This window comes from Eubalaena glacialis, chromosome 11 (assembly GCF_028564815.1).
Source record: "Eubalaena glacialis isolate mEubGla1 chromosome 11, mEubGla1.1.hap2.+ XY, whole genome shotgun sequence".
Taxonomy (NCBI): domain Eukaryota; kingdom Metazoa; phylum Chordata; class Mammalia; order Artiodactyla; family Balaenidae; genus Eubalaena; species Eubalaena glacialis.
This window is the reverse complement of record NC_083726.1, coordinates 43,123,365-43,140,497: the sequence shown is the minus strand read 5'-3', so window position 1 is coordinate 43,140,497 and position 17,133 is coordinate 43,123,365. Positions and strand designations below refer to the sequence as shown.

Here is a 17,133-nt window from a genome sequence, read left to right as displayed (position 1 = left end):
TCAGGAGAGATCCCGAGCCAGACCACCCAGCTAAACAGTTCTCAGATTCCTGAACATCACTGCATGAGATAATGAATGTTTTTTGTCTTAAGCCATTAAGTTTTGAATTTGTTATATAGCAATGAATAACTAATACAGTGGCTATTCTTCATGTGGATTACTGAATAGACTGTAGGAAACTAACAAAAGCTTTAAAAAATACTTTAATAATTAATATTGCAAAATGTATACATCATGTTTTCTGAAATGAGACAAAACTAAAATCAAACACTTCTCAAGCTTCTCAACTTATTGAAGAATTATAGTGAACTAAAATACAAGACAGTATAATCATTAATTTAAAAAATTAATACAGATAAGTGGTTTCAATCTGAGGAGTATATCAAAATCTCTTGGGAAGAGGAAGGTTTTTCAAATAACACATAGTCTTCTCATCCTCCTTACACTCTGTATATGAAAGGTAAGCAGGTCAGGATTTGTTTAGATGAAGAATAGCTGGGAAGAAATAATAGGGTGGGAGAATTAAATTTAAAAATAATGAGGCAAAAAGTGCAATATCAGGTTATCTAATCGTGAATGCACAGATTTGACGACTGTGGAGGGCTTAAAAAGGCATGTAATTTGAGATAAATTTAGAAAGATATGGAGGACCCTGAATGTCAGAGAAATGGGTGTAAATTTGATTTAGGAACTGGGGAACCACTGAAGTATCTGGTCCAAAAAAAGGAGGGGGGGCAGAGCAAGAAAAATAAAGATTTATTTTTTATCGTAGGATTCCATGACTGTAAGAGAGTATGTAACTTAAGAGTATGGTATTTAGTAGTAGTCAGTACTAAGAGGTTAAAATCTTACCAAATGTTCGCTAATAAGAAAGGTTATAATCAACAGTGAGTTTACTGAGTTAACATTTTCTATAAAAAAATCTGAATAACTTCCAAATCAGTTTTATTTCTATAACATGCATTTCTAATACCTGTTCAGCAATATAAAAAGTTTTGCTGTTTGTTCTGGGATGAATCCACAAACAACGGAAAGTCTCACCAAGTATAGGATTATAAGGTTTCTTCAGTCCCTAGTAAAAAACATACAAGTTTCAAATTATAAATACGGAAGATTCAAAGTACTAACTTAAACCAGTCAAGATAGGCTTAACTGTATCATCTGCGAACTATCCTTATAAAATTTCCCAGTAGTGACATGAAATAAAATTAAATGACTTCAATCATAATACAGGTCTAAATAACCAAGTATTTTGCAATTCTGCTAACTGAAAGAGGCCCTGCAATGCAATTATTAATAAATAATCTAAAGATAACATAAAGAATAAAGAACACATGTAAGGCTATAGAAAGTAAAACAAACATTACCTTTGGCTTTTTATAGAATCCTGACAAATACCATTTTACTACTTTCTTCAAACGGAAATAAGGATTTTCTTCAAGAGCAGCCCTAAAAAACAAAACGATATATGCAAAATTTTACAGAATATATCACAAATTCTCCCTCATATTAATCAAGTCAACAATTGAATATGATTGATTGGAAAGCATAATTCATTTTCAAAATAGATGGCAAAAACAACCATATAAATCAGTTCGCAAGAATCATTTTTCATAATCTGGTTACTTTTCTCCCCATATTTAACCCCATCTTTAGCCTTCAACCTCCCCTATGTGCTACCAACTGATTTTCCAGAGTGAATTGTACCAATATAACAGATAATCAAAGAATAATTTTCATTTTAAAAGAGGCATTTTCAAAAGCCATGACTCACCTGTCCCCTTGCCCTTCTGCTAATGCTATGAACATTGCAAAACACTGATTGTGTTTTTCAGGTGAATTCTGAGAAGTTTATATATATATATATATATATATATATATGTATATATGGCAATTTATTTATATTACTCCCTTCAAGCACGTCTGAAGGTCCAATGTGGTGATTTTTGAAGATGAAGTGTGAGATGGAAGAGGCTAGGCCTAGGCTTGCCGACAACTGTGCCAAGTTGAAAATACTGAACTTTTTGGGAGTTAACATCCCTCTGATTGCTCTCTTCTTTTCTTGGTTTAAATTCTCTTACTACACAATTTATTTACAGTTTTACATGTCTGTAGAATGCACAGTTCAAAACTCAAAGCAATATAAAGAAATATACAGTCTTGCTATTGCCCCATCTCTCCATACTCTTCCTACTTAACCTCCCATAGGTAACTTTTTTTTTTAGCTGCTTTTTTTTTTTGGCCGCACCACGCAGCATATGGGATCTTAGTGCCCCGACCAGGGATCAACCAGGGATCTAACCCGCGCCCCCTGCAGTGGAAGCGCAGAGTATTAACCACTGGACAGCCAGGGAAGTCCCTAGCTGCTTCTTTTTATATAGTTTTCTTGAAGTATAAAGAAGCAAATATAAATATGTAGTCTTTTTTTTTCTTATTTTTCTTTGGCTGTGTTGGGTCTTCATTGTGGTGCGTGGGCTTCTCAGTGCGATGGCTCCTCTTGTTGCGGAGCATGGGCTTTAAGCGCACGGACTTCAGTAGCTGCAGCACGGGGGCTCAGTAGTTGTGGCTCGTGGGCTCTCGAGCGCAGGCTCAGTAGTTGTGGCTCACAGGCTTAGTTGCTCTGGGGCATGTGGGATCTTCCTGGACCAGGGATCGAACCCATATCCTCTGCACTGGCAGGCGGATTCTTAACCACTGTGCCACCAGGGAAGTCCCAAATATGTAGTCTTTTTCTTAAAAAAAAGGGGAACAAACTAAATGCATTCTTCTGTACCTTGCTTTTTTTTTTTTACACACACACACACACACACACACATAATCCTGAAGATCCCTCCAAATCAGTTTATAGAGTTCTTCCTTAGTGTGGATGTACCATATATTACTTAACCAGTCAACTGTGGCTGGACACTTGAGTTATCTAACCTTTTGCTATTCCAAACCCTGCTGCAACAATTTTGTATATATGTCATTTTGTACATGTGGAGTTGTATCTGTAGGAGATATTCCCAGAAGCAGGATTACTGGATCAAAGGATTGAATGCATTTATAATTTTGGTAGATACTGCCAGATGCCTTTCTAATGCACTGTGCTAGTTTGTATGACCCAGCAGCAGTCTATGAGTGCCACACAACCTTGGCAACAGTGTGTGTTGCCAGAAGTGTAACCTTTCAATTTGGGAAAATGGTCATCTCTCAAGATCTTACTGTGATTCATAAGAACCTGCCTCATATTCTGAGGGAAATAAATTTCTAGATAGATAAAAGAAAGCAGAACTGGGGTATAAAAGCATTTAGATTTTTGGTCAAAGTGATGGATGGAAAATAGATCTTATTATGGTTTGAATTTGCACTTTTCTTATTTTAAGTGAAGTTTACATGTTTAAGGACTATTTTTATTACTTCATTTTTAAACTGCTTGGTCATTTCCTCCACTCCTTTTTCTATTAGGTTATTGATCATTTTCATTCACTAAGAATTTATTTTCATTCACTAAAATAAAAAGAGCCCTTTTTATTTTAGGGAGCTTAACACTTCATTTATGACTTAATTTGCAAAAATCTCCCACAGTTTACGAATTATCCTTTGAATCAGCTGTTTTTGTTTTTGTTTTTTTGCAATGTTCATTAATGCAACTAATAGACTAATAATGCAACTAATAAACTGAATACAGGTATTAATGCAGAATCTAAAAATCAGGTCACAGGGCCAGAACCTAGTATCTTAGAAAACACAGCGCCTTGAAACTGCTGCTGGAATGGGGGCAGCAAGTGAAACCTGGAAAAGTATGATTCTCCAAGAAACTGCTGGGAAAGAGGTAGGCAGCTCCTCCTCCACCTCCTTTATGCCTGCCTTCTTCAGAATTATTCCCAGGATCAGCTGGCAGGAAGAAAAGCAAAGATGAGAGTGGGGATTTATGCCATGTGCCAGCAATTAGTAGGATGTTCCAGTTGTGATAAGCTGCACATGCCTCACTGCATGCAGAGAGGATAAGCACAAACGAAAGCAGAAGCCCCAGGACGGGACCTGAAGGAGCACTTAGGTGGGGGGAGAACAAAGAATGCCAACCAGCTCTCCCTGTGTTAGGTCAACGCACAGGTCAGGGAGCCTGTGATGGCAGTGCTGTCAAGGCAGGGGCAGAATTCCTGTCTTCCTCAAGCTTGTGATTTCTCCATTTGACCTCATAAATGGAAACATTACAGCAAAGTATTAAACCTGCTTCTTATTAAGGTCAACTATAGAAATGGTGGAAAAGAGAGAGTGGTATCTCATTTGAGCCTGATTTTGGTACAGCATTACCACTGAAATCAGCACTCTGAAAAACTCGAAAACCATGAAGTATCTTTTATTTTAAGAAATGAGAATTTACTTACTCAGATAGGAAATCTGCATGATAGTAGTAATCTGAAAGTTTATCCAGGAAAGAACGGGGTTCCAAAATAAATGTAGGCAGAACCACCCTGGATAGGTCCATGCCAGGACGGACTTGTTTCAGTAGTGTCCAGATAAGGCTTTTGTTTTCTTCTGACACAGTTTCTGTTTGAGAAGCCTCACCTGCCTTTAGCAATTAACAAAAAATACTGAAATACTATATTTATTTCGGACACATAAATATGTAGATAAGACAGCTAATACTGAAAATATGAATTTTCTCTAAGACTATTCCAAGCAATCTTAAAATGTGAAAATAACCCATTAGGTAATAAGTCAACACCTATAAAATTTAGTAAAAGGGTAGTCACAAGAGACACTAAAGTGAATGATATATACAAAGAATCCATTACAAAAAACATTATACTCTATTATTTTATACTATGTTTACTTCTATGCATTAGCAATAACAAGAAAGTTATAAATTCATGTTTCCCTACAATTTACTTTGTACCTGGCAATAACATCAAGGAGTATCTTACTTCAAAAGCAAACCTGAAGATGTAAACTCTAAATTTAATAGAATATATTGGTATTTGTACGAGTATATGTGTTTAATTGTTTATAAATCTTGATATATTCATATGTATGCAACTTTTAAAATAAAATAGGAATTATATAAATACTATTCTCTTTCAGGAAAATAAGCAATAGGTCATACAAATATCTTCAATTTCATCTGCAAATTTCCAAGAATTAGAAAACCAAAATCTCTGAAAATCACAGACTGTTACCTCTCCGAGTTCTTCATGGCTCTGTTCAGTGTAGGTAGTCTCCTTTAAAGGCTCAACCGGCTCAGGTTCAATGTATGAGTCATCTTGCCTTTCTGATGTATCTGTGTCACTTTCTTCACTCTTCCCCATCACCTCATTGTCAGACTCATCATGTTCTTGATCATTTTCTTTATCAGATTTATCAGAATACATATCTTGGTCCTTAAAATGCTGTCGTTCAATTTCACTATCATTTAACCTTAAGAGAAAGAATTATTAGGAGGAAGGATAAAGGAGGTTAAGAATATTTAATTTATAAATAAGAAGGATATGTAACACTTACTGAGAATTTACTATGTGCAGGGTACCATTCTAAGTGTTTTATATAGTTTAACTCATTTAATCATACAATAGCCCTATAAGTAAAATTATTACTCTCACTTCACAGATTAATGAATGGAGGCACAGAGAAATTAAATTAAAACCTGGAAAATGTTAAAAGATGACACTCTGAGCTCTTTGCTTCTCTATCCTTTAGGTCTAAAATTTTCCAAAAGCAAAATTTTAGACTATTTCTTGCTAGATTTTTTTCTTAGTTTTACAAACATCATCACTTGAATCAACCTATCACTTCTGGTCTAAAGAAAAACTTCAAGCCAAGACCACTAGATTCTCAAGTGAACATAAATGAATTATGACTTTCTACCTGTAAAGGTCTCCAAAGTCACTCACAGTAAGTCCAAAAATAAAAGGAGAAATGTATAAGGTAATTATATCGATTTAATACTGGACTGAGGACTTCCCTGGTGGCACAGTGGTTAGGAATCTGCCTGTCAGTGCAGGGGACATGGGTTTAATCCCTGGTTCGGGAAGATCCCACATGCTGCAGAGCAACGAAGCCTATGTGCCACAACTACTGAGCCTGCATTCTAGAGCCCGCGACCCACAACTACTGAGCCCATGACACAACTACTGAGCCTGCACCCTAGAGCCCGCACTCCGCAACTACTGAAGACTGTGTGCCTAGAGCCCGTGCTCCGCAATAAGAGAGGCCGCCACAATGAGAAGCCCGCGCACCACAACCAAGAGTAGCCAGCCCCCGCTCACCGCAACTAGAGAAGGCCCGCGCGCAGCAACAAAGACCCAACGCGGCCAAAAGAAAAAAATAACGAAACTGGATAGGCTTAACCTTGAAAAAAAAAATCCATGGAGAACTGGAAATGGAAATTTCAGCTTAAGGAAATGAACCTATGGCCTAAAATTGTTAAGCTGCCATACCCAACCTTATTCTTACTTACAAGACAAGGGTTACTAATCTGCACAAAAAGGAAACAATTTTTTTAAAAAAGTCACTTCCAGAATCAAAAATTTTTTTAGAAATTTCTCATTTAAGAAAGTATCTGTGGGCTTCCCTGGTGGCGCAGTGGTTGAGAATCTGCCTGCCAATGCAGGGGACAAGGGTTCGAGCCCTGGTCTGGGAAGATCCCACATGCCACGGAGCAACTAGGCCCGTGAGCCACAACTACTGAGCCTGCGCGTCTGGAGCCTATGCTCCGCAACAAGAGAGGCCGCGACAGTGAAAGGTCCGCGCACCGCAATGAAGAGTGGCCCCCGCTTGCCGCAACTAGAGAAAGCCCTTGCACAGAAACGAAGACCCAACACAGCCAAAAATAAATAAATAAATAAATAAATAAATTTATTAAAAAAAAAAAAGTATCTGTGGGTTTCGTTTGGTATAAAAAATTTGTAAAGTACTTTACAAATGAATACATGGTGCCGTTATACATAATAACTGACATTTTAACAATGCTGAGATAAGTTTAATAGAGCAGAGTAGTCCTATTTGATTCTCTTTTAGTTTCTATTTTTCCAAAATCTTCTTATGTTTGGATTTTAATCAGAGAACTTCTAACAGAAATTCATTTTTTAGAATACTTTTCTTTTTTTTCCTTTACAATCATATATTTTTAAAAACGTAGTCTAAAATTGCTGTCTTTGCTTTCTTACCATCTAGTCTCTCCTTAATCCCTCACAATCTGGTTTTTATTTTCTCTTTTATTTTGTTTTATCCTCTCTCCCCTTTGGCAACCAGTCCAGTTGCAAGACTTCATCATCATTTCTATTTGATGATTTCTGTTTGATGATTTCCCACACATGCAAGAATAAGCTTCAGATTCATGTTTTTAAATGCTTGGTTGACCACATCTATATATACTGGGACCACTGCATCCTCAACATGTCCAATATTTAATATATTATCTCCCAAATATGGTCCTTTAAAAAAATTTTTTTTTAAATTTTTTATCATCTTCCCAGTCACTCAGGCTTAAAACTTGGTAATCTTTTTTTAACTTTACCCATTTCCTGTCTCTTACATCCAAGGAGATTCTAAGTCCCGAAGGTAGGCTCCCATCCTTCCTCATCTCTGCATCATCAGTTCCTAGCTCATTTTCTGTCATATATCCAAATGAACGTGTTGATATGTTGATTCTACTTAACGGTAAAATCTGTTATATTGATCCTCTCCCTGATTCCCTAGCTGGATATTATGTTTTCATCCTCTAAATTATCCTGATCCTACATTACCCTAAGACATCTCTCCTTTGGTTGTTTATGTCATTCTTTTCTTCCTACTATTTATAGTTGCCTGGCATTTTATCGCTTTCAAGCAAAACAAAACAAAACATCTCTCTAGGATTACATAGCTAGTAAACTGTTATACTGGATTCAAATTTAGGATCATATCTGATTCATTTTCCTATTCACAATGTGGTGAATTACAAAGAAAAGTGTATGGTATCTTACACAGAAAAGAGACTCAAAATTTTTTAATGAATAAATATGTGAAGCAGATGAATTTTAAGATCCCCAAATAAGAGCATTTAAGGATTACCTGGTATTCTATAATACCAGGAGAAAAGGCCCCAACAAAAACCCATTCCTATATCAGGTGCACCTCCCTCCCCCTCATCCTATCCCATTCAGACTCCTACACTAGGATAAAATAAAGCTCCAGATTATAGATCTGCAAAGAAAGAATGTAAAAGATAAGATAATGGTGGTTTTATTTATTTATTTATTTTTGGCAGTTTGAAAAGCGAGTAAAGAAAAAGAGTCAAAAGGATAGGAAAAAAAAAAAAGTTCAGCTCAGCTTACAGGGAAGCGAGGAGAGAAGCAGTCTAACTTTGAGGAGGGTAACCTCAATGCTGACAGAAATAAGTGGGTGCAGAGAAGCTGCGGGTTGAGGCCAGGGAGGAAAAGGGGAAGTCTATTTTTCCTGCAAAGCAACAGAAGAGATCTGAACCTCAACCTTCGTTTCCTTGAAGAAAATTTTTTTTAGTACTAACTACAATGAATGCTTCAGGGGAAAAAAAACCCCACAAATAGGATACAGTTCCAATTTGAAACACAATATAATAGGAGAATTCCACAAATACCAGGTAGAATAAGTCAAGTCCATTATAGAAAAAACATAAAAGTGCTATTGAACAACAGTAGAAGGACGGATTACATCTCATTTTTATGAGGCAAAGAAAGGCTTCGCATATGATATAATATTTGAGATTGAGATTGGCCTTGAAGAAAACACAGGAGTATGACGGAAGAAAAGAGCAAGGAGGACTAGAGGTCATTCTTAATTGAGGAAACGCCAGGCACAAAGACAAGGTAGTTAGCATGGTTGTATTTAGGAAAGAACAAGTAATTCATATTAGCTGGAATCAAGGAAATAACTTTCTACACCTCACCATAGCAACTCAACAAATTTTAAACCAGGCCATGGGGGTTTAAAGACAGCTAAGTTTCAATCCTAGATACAATACAAAAATTCTAGGCCTGCCAACTAACCTAGTGAATAACATAGTCTCGAAAATAATCACCAAATTAGTGGCAATATTTACTTACTGGAAGTTATCACCACTGTGGAGACTGTTAGCACGTAATAAGCCATACAAAGTCACATGTGTGCTCTCTGATGAGATGCTCAGGTCATGTTCCTTTCCTTCCCTGATCATTGTACGTTTAAGAAGACTAGAACATTTCAAAGCCAACTCCAAAGCATCCATCCAGCACCTTCCTAGAAGAAGACAGATTCATAAATAGTATAATTCAAGAAACTAGAAAAACTAGCATCCATCTTAATTTAACACTGTTAACTTTTAAACATACTATTATTTCTCTCAGAAACATGCACTGTAAAAGTTAATTAGAATATAAAATCCTGCCAGGATGTCTTAATGCAATTTTTCAGTTTAATAAGTGCTTTTTACATTCTAAATATCTAGAAACCACTGGTAAATAAATAGCATTAACGTGCATTAGAAAATACATCTAATCTAAAATAAATGTACTTTATTTTTAAAAGCTTCAAACATTAACATGTAGAATAACTGAAGGTACCAAAAAGGTACATGAAATATACCTAAGGGATTATGTTTCTACTATAAACAAACTATCTAAAATAATATTTTGTTGTTGACAGGACATCTATCCCAGGTTTAGCACCCAAATTTTAAGTCAGAAGAATGCCTGTCTAATACTGTTATTAACTGCCACATTAGTTAGTAGAAACATTAATAACTTAATTTTGTGTGTGTGTGGTTGACTCTCTCTATATACTTTAATTTTTATTTATATTCGACTATAGTTGATTTACAATGTTGTGTTTCAGGTGCACAGCAAAGTGATTCAGTTATACATATACATATATCTATTCTTTCTGAAATTTTTTTTCCCATTTAGGTTATTACAGAATATTGAGCAGAGTTCCCTGTGCTCAACAGCGCTCAACAGTAGGTCCTTGTTGGTTATCTATTGTAAATATAATAGTGTGTATATGTCAATCCCCAAACTCCCAATTGATCCCTCTCCCCCAATAACTTTTTTTTTTAAATTAAAATTTAGAACAGTGCTAGCAGAAAAAAAATGTTAATTGCTCTTAAAAGTCATATACATTTGTTTCAAGATATGGTGGCAATATCAGCCAAATAAATCATTTTCATAATGAAAGCTCAGGCCTATGATATTTTAATTTAAAAAATAATCATCTAGTGAAAGTAAAGTTTAGAAGATTACATGATTCCCTAGGCTAAGCTAGTCTACACTATAAAACACAAAAGTGAAGAAAAAATCCATTATCAATTATTAAAGTTTTAAAGTTACCTTGCTTTCATACAAATTATACCCTCCCTATATTTGTTTCAGGAATTAAGTATTAAGTAATAAAGTACAGAATAGAAGTTTGTGTTTGAATGTCTTATGCAAAAAAACAAAAACAAAATAGTGTATACAGTGTCATGTTAATATTTAATGATAACATATAAATAGTATTAAATGTACTTCTAAAATGACAAAACAATGAGTTACCACAGAGAATACTAATCAAGTCAAAAAGGTGTTAATATGTCAATAAAGGATGAAGAAGAAAACTCCAGGCTGCTAATTTATCACTCAATTATATAATGCTTCCTTCCTATTAGATTTCCCTATTTGTCAACCAAGTTGATGATATATTTAGTGTTATAGGCAATTTATGATTATAATACCTCTGCTGCAAATTCCATACTAAACACAGATTTCCCAAATGAAAATACAGTGATCTATAAAAGTATAGATCTATACAAGTATATAGTATATTTTTAAGTGACCCTTAAAAATAAGGACCAAAATCCAATCCATCATTTGTATTTACCATCTGACTCTGAAGTAGCTCGGATGATCAAATAACTGCTAGGTAAGGGCTGAGTTATGGATCCAACTGCTTCACCTTTTGGACCCTTAAAAGCAGAATAAACAAAATAAATGGTGTACAGTATTATGAGATCTCAACTTTATATTATTCATTATTATCTGTAATAATCTAAGTGAGGCATGGATTATAATTTTTAAAAACAAACAAGCTTTAATTTCATGCTTCTTGAGAAAGCAAATGTTAAGTACTGAGGAAAGCTTTCCTCTTTCACAAAATTTACCTCCTTACCAGAAAACTGAACTTATAGTTAACATTAAGCATTATCTCTGCATATTGTTCACATATTAAAGAGAAACCTAAAATTTCCCATACGAGACCAAATTTTAATTTAACAGAGAATTTCCATACCACAGAAACTATTAGATAAGAAATACTAAATTTCTGGAAGCCTAAAGAAACAGCTGGGAACTTATAAGAAAAAGAGAAATGAATTTTTACTAGGTCCAGGAAAAAATAATTTTTTAAGTTGTCAGATCAAAGAGTAAAATGGATTTTAAGAAGCATAAACATTAGGAAGTAAAGATGGACATTTAAAATAAAAAAAGTAGAAATAAATCAATACGATTTTAACAAATCCTATAATATCCCTTGGGTATTTTCAAATGGCTTTATAATTTATGGTCTAGTTCCTAGAACCAGTATAGAGTAGGACCTTGAGTCAGACTGCCTGGGTTTCGATCCTGATTCCATACTAGAAAAATTACTTAAGTAACCTCTTTAGGCCTCAATCTCTTTATCTGGGTAATGGGGGAAATTTGTATCCTCCTTACAGGTACGAGAATTAAAAAAAGATTCCATATAACATGCTGAAAAGAGTCCCTGACACAAAGTAAAAATTTATAAACATTACTCTTTCCTAATCATAGACATTGACTTTTAAGCTGCTTAAACAATGTCCTAAGTACGTTTTGCTTGTGAAGAATATTCTGATGTTCATATAATTGTACAAATTTCCCTCCTGCCAATATTTGAAATGAAATAACTTGACATTTAAAGTATTTTTTAATGATTTAAAAATTCATTATAATTCTTACAATGCCTAAAAATAGTAGTAAAGAATAAATAATATACATATAAAAGATTTTGAAAGTAATTTTTTTTCACTTCAGAATGACATGATACAGAAATACCAGAGGTTTCATGGGTTAAATTCTTTCCCCTGTGGGAAGTATATAATCTCAGAATAAAACTAACTCTGTAATCCTAAATTTATTCCTGCTATGATTCCAGACTACTGAAATAAAGGTTAAAAATCCAGGTCTTTTCCTAGGTGTATGTATATTGCCTAATTAAGCAATACCCAACAAATTAAAAAGCTGAAGCTACTTTTAGTTCTAATCTCAATTAGGTTGTTTACCTAAAGGAGGAGTCCTAAAACCTTTATCCAAGTGTAATTGACTTTAGAAACTAAAACAATGATCGCTTTGTAAAAACTTAAGCTAGACTCATTTATTCAGTTAGCATGTACTGCCTGTCTACTGTTTGTAGAATTCCTTAGTATAATAGTTTATCAAATAGAGCATTTCTATTTTCTTGATTGTTTGTTTTTAAAACAAGGAGTGACCAGGGTAATGCTTTTTAGTTATAAAAGCATTAGAGCTCCATCTTCAAAGAAAGCTGCCTCTCAAAAATATGTAGGACTGCTTCTGCTTATAGGCTTCCTATCACATATTTACATCACTACAGGAAAGACCACCAAAATAAATGGCAGCTTCTGTTCTAGGGAGTCTGACAATTTGATAAAGAGAAAAACACTCACAGTAAACAGGATACAATATTACAAAGCAAAGCTGGTAATTGCAAAGTAAAAGAACAGTACAAACAATCCCTACAGACAGGAGGTAATAAGGTACAATATAAATTTGCGAAGCATTTTCTGGAGAAATTTTTAAGTTAGATCTTAAAGGTAAACTAAGCATTTTGGTGCACATTTCATTGTGGGTAGAAACAGAAAGAGGAATAATGTGATTGAAGACAAAAACAAATTTATAAGTTCTGGCAGAGGACAGCAATCATTAATCATTCATTGATTTATCTCAGTTCTACTTATAGATTGTCATCTTTACCTCTCACCTATAAAACAAGTGCTTACTTACCTTCACTGCCCAAATGGACTGCTCCAAAGGATGGAAAAGTTTAAAACAAAAGCCATCCTTTTTTGATGGACGCTCAATGATCTCACAGGCATTCAGAAGGACTGTTCCTACCCACTGACCATTTTTTTGGGTTTTATAGATCAGTAGCACACCAGGTTTCAACACACACCACAATTTGGTCCAGCTCTTTAGAGTACCACGAATCTACAAAAATATAAGTTTATTTAAGAAATAAACCTTTGTTTCTCTGCTCCACAAGATACTAACCAAATAGAGGCAAATAGGGTATTTTAATCTAAAATTTCCATAAAGTGTACACTTTAAATTCACTAGATGTATGTTTGTTAAGCTACTAAATAGCAAGCACTGGAAATAAATGTGAAAACAGCATGACTCCTGCTTCTGAGGAACTTAAATTCTAGTGGGAGACTGCATCAACAATTTCAAAATAATGTACCAAGTAGAATGGTTTTCCTAACCTTCCTGGCCAGGTGAGGGGCCATTAAAATATACTTTCCTAGTACCAAGATCTGGAGCTTAAAGACTTAGTAAGTAGAGCCAATGTAAGTCAGAAAGTGTTTTCAGAATAATATTGAAGAAGACCCCTGTACTACTTGAACTATCAAGGAAACTATCACTAGACTTCTATTTTAGTAAGAGAACTTCCATGACAGATCCCATAAGGATTTTAGGTTGGAGGTTGTACCTACCCTTGGGGAAGGTGGAAAGCTTTCAGTGCTGGGGTGATTTTTAGGTGAAAGCCAGGTACTAAAACTTCCTGGGAGTCAGGGTCTTACAAGACCATTCTCAAAGTTAGCATTAGTCTAAAATATTCCTACCAAATATCCTACAGATAAGAATGATAAAGAGGATAGAGTGACTAAGATGACAGAAAATAAAAATAAGTGGAAATAACCAGAGGTTAAAAGAATAAGGAATAGAAATAGCAATATGTATGTTGTTCTGAAAATCAATGCTTTTCAAATGGTAACTTTTACACTAACTTTGTCTCATATCTTCTCCAAAATGCAAATATACCAAGTCTACAATAATACTAAATGATAATTTGAACAGCAAACAAAATATTTCTTTACAGCACATCAATTAGACCAGTGGTCCCCAACCTTTCTGGCACCAGGGACCAGTTTCGTGGAAGACAATTTTTCCTCAAGGAGGGGGGATGGTTCAGGCGGTAATGCGAGTGATGGTGCAGGCGGTAACACAAGCGATGGGGAGAGGCAGATGAAGCTTCGCTTGCTCGCCCGCCGCTCACCTCCTGCTGTGCGTCCCGATTCCTAACAGGCCGCGGACGGGTACTGGTCCGTGGTCCGGGGGTTGGGGACCCCTGGATTAGACTATAACATGTCACACAAATCAAAAAGCCTTTTTAAAAGAACTGCTATCCATATTTGATGTTATTGTCAAGAGAGACAACATTAAGGTTTCTTCTCTCCATTAAGGCTGGAACATAGATCCTCTGGGATACAATTAATAGTTTCTTCATCAGTGAAAAACAATCAATCTAGGAGATGTTTTTGTCTTGCAGGCTTTTAGGTGCACTTTGGGCTTTCCTATTCCAGTTGATAAATATCCAGCATTTGAATTCAAGAGTCAATACAAACTGACCTTCAACCAATCAGCCATAACAATAACAGAGGGATCTGTGATTGTACTGAGTAACTCCTTTGTGGCTCTTTTCTTTTCTTCTCGGTAATTTTTCTTTTGTACCTATTTTATAGAAATAATAGAAAAATTTAAAATTTTTTAGAAATAGGCAATTTCTCTCCAATTTTTTAGCTCCATAGAATGTAAAAAATTTTACACTCTAAAATAAAATTCTAAACCTCTTTTAGAATTCTAGCATCTTAGGACAGAACTTTTTTTTTTTAAGAGCTGGTAGAAATTTTTAGAAAAGCAAGGTTAGAATCTAGTTTTTCTGATCACTAGTCCAGTTCTCTGTATATTTTTAAAGAATTTTACGTTTTTAAAATTACACAGTACATGAATACAAACTCATGGTAAAAATTTCAAACAACACAAAGCTAAAAGCCGTTTTTATTATACCCTCTCCTATTCCGACTCCCAGAATTGATCACTGTTAACCTTCAGGAAAACACTATCCTTTCAGGCCTCTTCTATGTACACAACCTATAGAAATATACAGCTTTTGTGTTTGTTTTTGTTTTTTTGAACACATAAAAAAGGTTCTCCTATTCAATATTTTTTGGAGCATTTCAATTCTCTTTCCATTCCATGTCTACCTCATTCTTTTAACTGCTACATAGGATTCCTAGTATGAATAAAATAATAAGAGGTAACATTTACGGGACACACACTGCGCACCAGTCACTGTTGTAAGCACTTTACATGTATTACCTCATTTAATACTCACAATAACCTTGGGAAGTAGGACTATCATTATCCTTATTTTACAGATGAGAAAACTGAGGCACAGAGAGTAAATTGCCCAGGATCACATAGTTAGTAATTCATGGAGGCAGAATTCAAATAGAGGCAGCCTGGCTCTAAAAGACATGCTTTTAAGCACCATGCTATACTGCTTCTATAATTTTTCTTAATATATTCTCTTACTGATGGAAATCTACTCTGTTGTCAGTTTTTCATATCACAAACAATGCTGTAGTTATTTAGGACTGGCAATTTTTCTCTCTTTTCTGACACTAATATATAAGATATAAATAACTAAGAAACCACAACATTGAAACTAATTGATTCAAATTATCAAAGTTTTACCCTTCATAAGTCACTCCTGAGATAATTTGGGAAAGCAGCAGTGAAGCAATCTTATTATTTATTGCTTTGTTGTCGTTCACGAAGGGGAGAAGATAACCTATCAATCAGTGGCTTTTTTTAAACTAAAACACAAAATTTTCCTAGTTGCATTTAATGGTAAAGAGACTACATACACACAAAAAATTTTAATAATTATACAGTCAAAAAGTTTTGACTTTGGTCTTTGTTAATATGCATATTTGAATTAACAGATTTCATATAGGATTGTAAATGCAAATACGTATAGGATCAGATATGGAAAAAAAGAGGGGCAAAACAGACTATATGGGAATCAAGAATCAATTGGAAAGCATGTGTTCCTTAAACTCCAGGATCTGTGGCCATTTTGGAAGGCAGGCCCAGTATTACCTATTTCTTAGGAGAAGCTGGAAATCTGGACTTGTAATTGTTGGCTCAAATTTTTAAAACACTGTGTAGGTCAAACAAAATATATCTACCTGTGGGCCAAATTCAGCCCATGACCTAGCAGTTAGTAAACTCAAATTTCAAAGGGCAGCAGAGCTTCCCATCAGGTGTTCCATAACACAGTGGCGTGCGTGACTCAAGTACAGCTGTGCAGAGATATCCAGTCCTCAGCACCCGCACCCCAGCTGAGGGCCAGAGTAGCACTGGGACAGTCCTCAAAGAGTCCTTTCAGTTGACTCCAGCATGCCATACAAACATTAACATTTTTTTTCTTCCTTTAGGAATACAAATATTTATTTCTTTATCTTATTTCATAACTGTGGAAACTAACCTTGAGAGATTCTTTTTTTGTAAGCTTGCTTGAAGCTGAACTATCCTTCTCCGAGCCATTATAAAGTTTGGATTCAGACTGAAATCACATGGAAATGAAGAAAACAGAAATAATAATTAAAACCGCCACTTATTCTACACACACATATGGCACATAAAAACTAATGTTAAAACTATGTTTGTGACATTCTTCCCATTCACTGCTGTGATTTAGGCAAATGTCAATTTTCAAATACCGATTTTCCCTTTACAGTATTTGGGTTTGAAAACTAATCCACATTAAAGCCACAAAAACACAAAAATAAAAACATCAATAAATTAATTTACAATGTGAGGTTAAATAAGATCATTTGTAAATCTTTGCATTCTATTTTTCAGAGTATTTCTGAAAAATACAATTATTTTATACAATTATTTAGTTATTCTTCGGACAAATGTATCCAAAGCAGTGTAATTTTTTAAGTTGAAATATGCTAAAAAACAAAAAACTTCTAGCAAGTTGCTGCACACATTGCCCTGTTGCTACTCCTTCTCCAAAGGGAATAAGTACAAACATCTTCAGAAACTAGTACTGAAACACCCTAATTTGTACAGTGTT

The 17,133-nt window shown here is 34.9% G+C and overlaps 1 protein-coding gene across 3 annotated transcripts in view; it reads right to left on the bottom strand.

Moving 5' to 3' along the window:
• The window catches only part of OSBPL8 (oxysterol binding protein like 8), a 192,660-nt gene that overhangs the window by 36,415 nt on the left and 139,112 nt on the right, over window positions 1-17,133 (bottom strand). For all 3 annotated transcript variants that reach the window (XM_061206700.1, XM_061206701.1, XM_061206702.1), the window contains 9 exons: window positions 16,537-16,614; window positions 14,613-14,714; window positions 12,987-13,190; window positions 10,831-10,915; window positions 9,045-9,216; window positions 5,163-5,400; window positions 4,371-4,555; window positions 1,368-1,449; window positions 974-1,072 (listed from right to left, as the gene is read on the bottom strand). In XM_061206700.1, coding sequence (XP_061062683.1) covers window positions 974-1,072; window positions 1,368-1,449; window positions 4,371-4,555; window positions 5,163-5,400; window positions 9,045-9,216; window positions 10,831-10,915; window positions 12,987-13,190; window positions 14,613-14,714; window positions 16,537-16,614 — 1,245 coding nt within the window. The remainder of the gene's footprint in view (window positions 1-973; window positions 1,073-1,367; window positions 1,450-4,370; window positions 4,556-5,162; window positions 5,401-9,044; window positions 9,217-10,830; window positions 10,916-12,986; window positions 13,191-14,612; window positions 14,715-16,536; window positions 16,615-17,133) is intronic.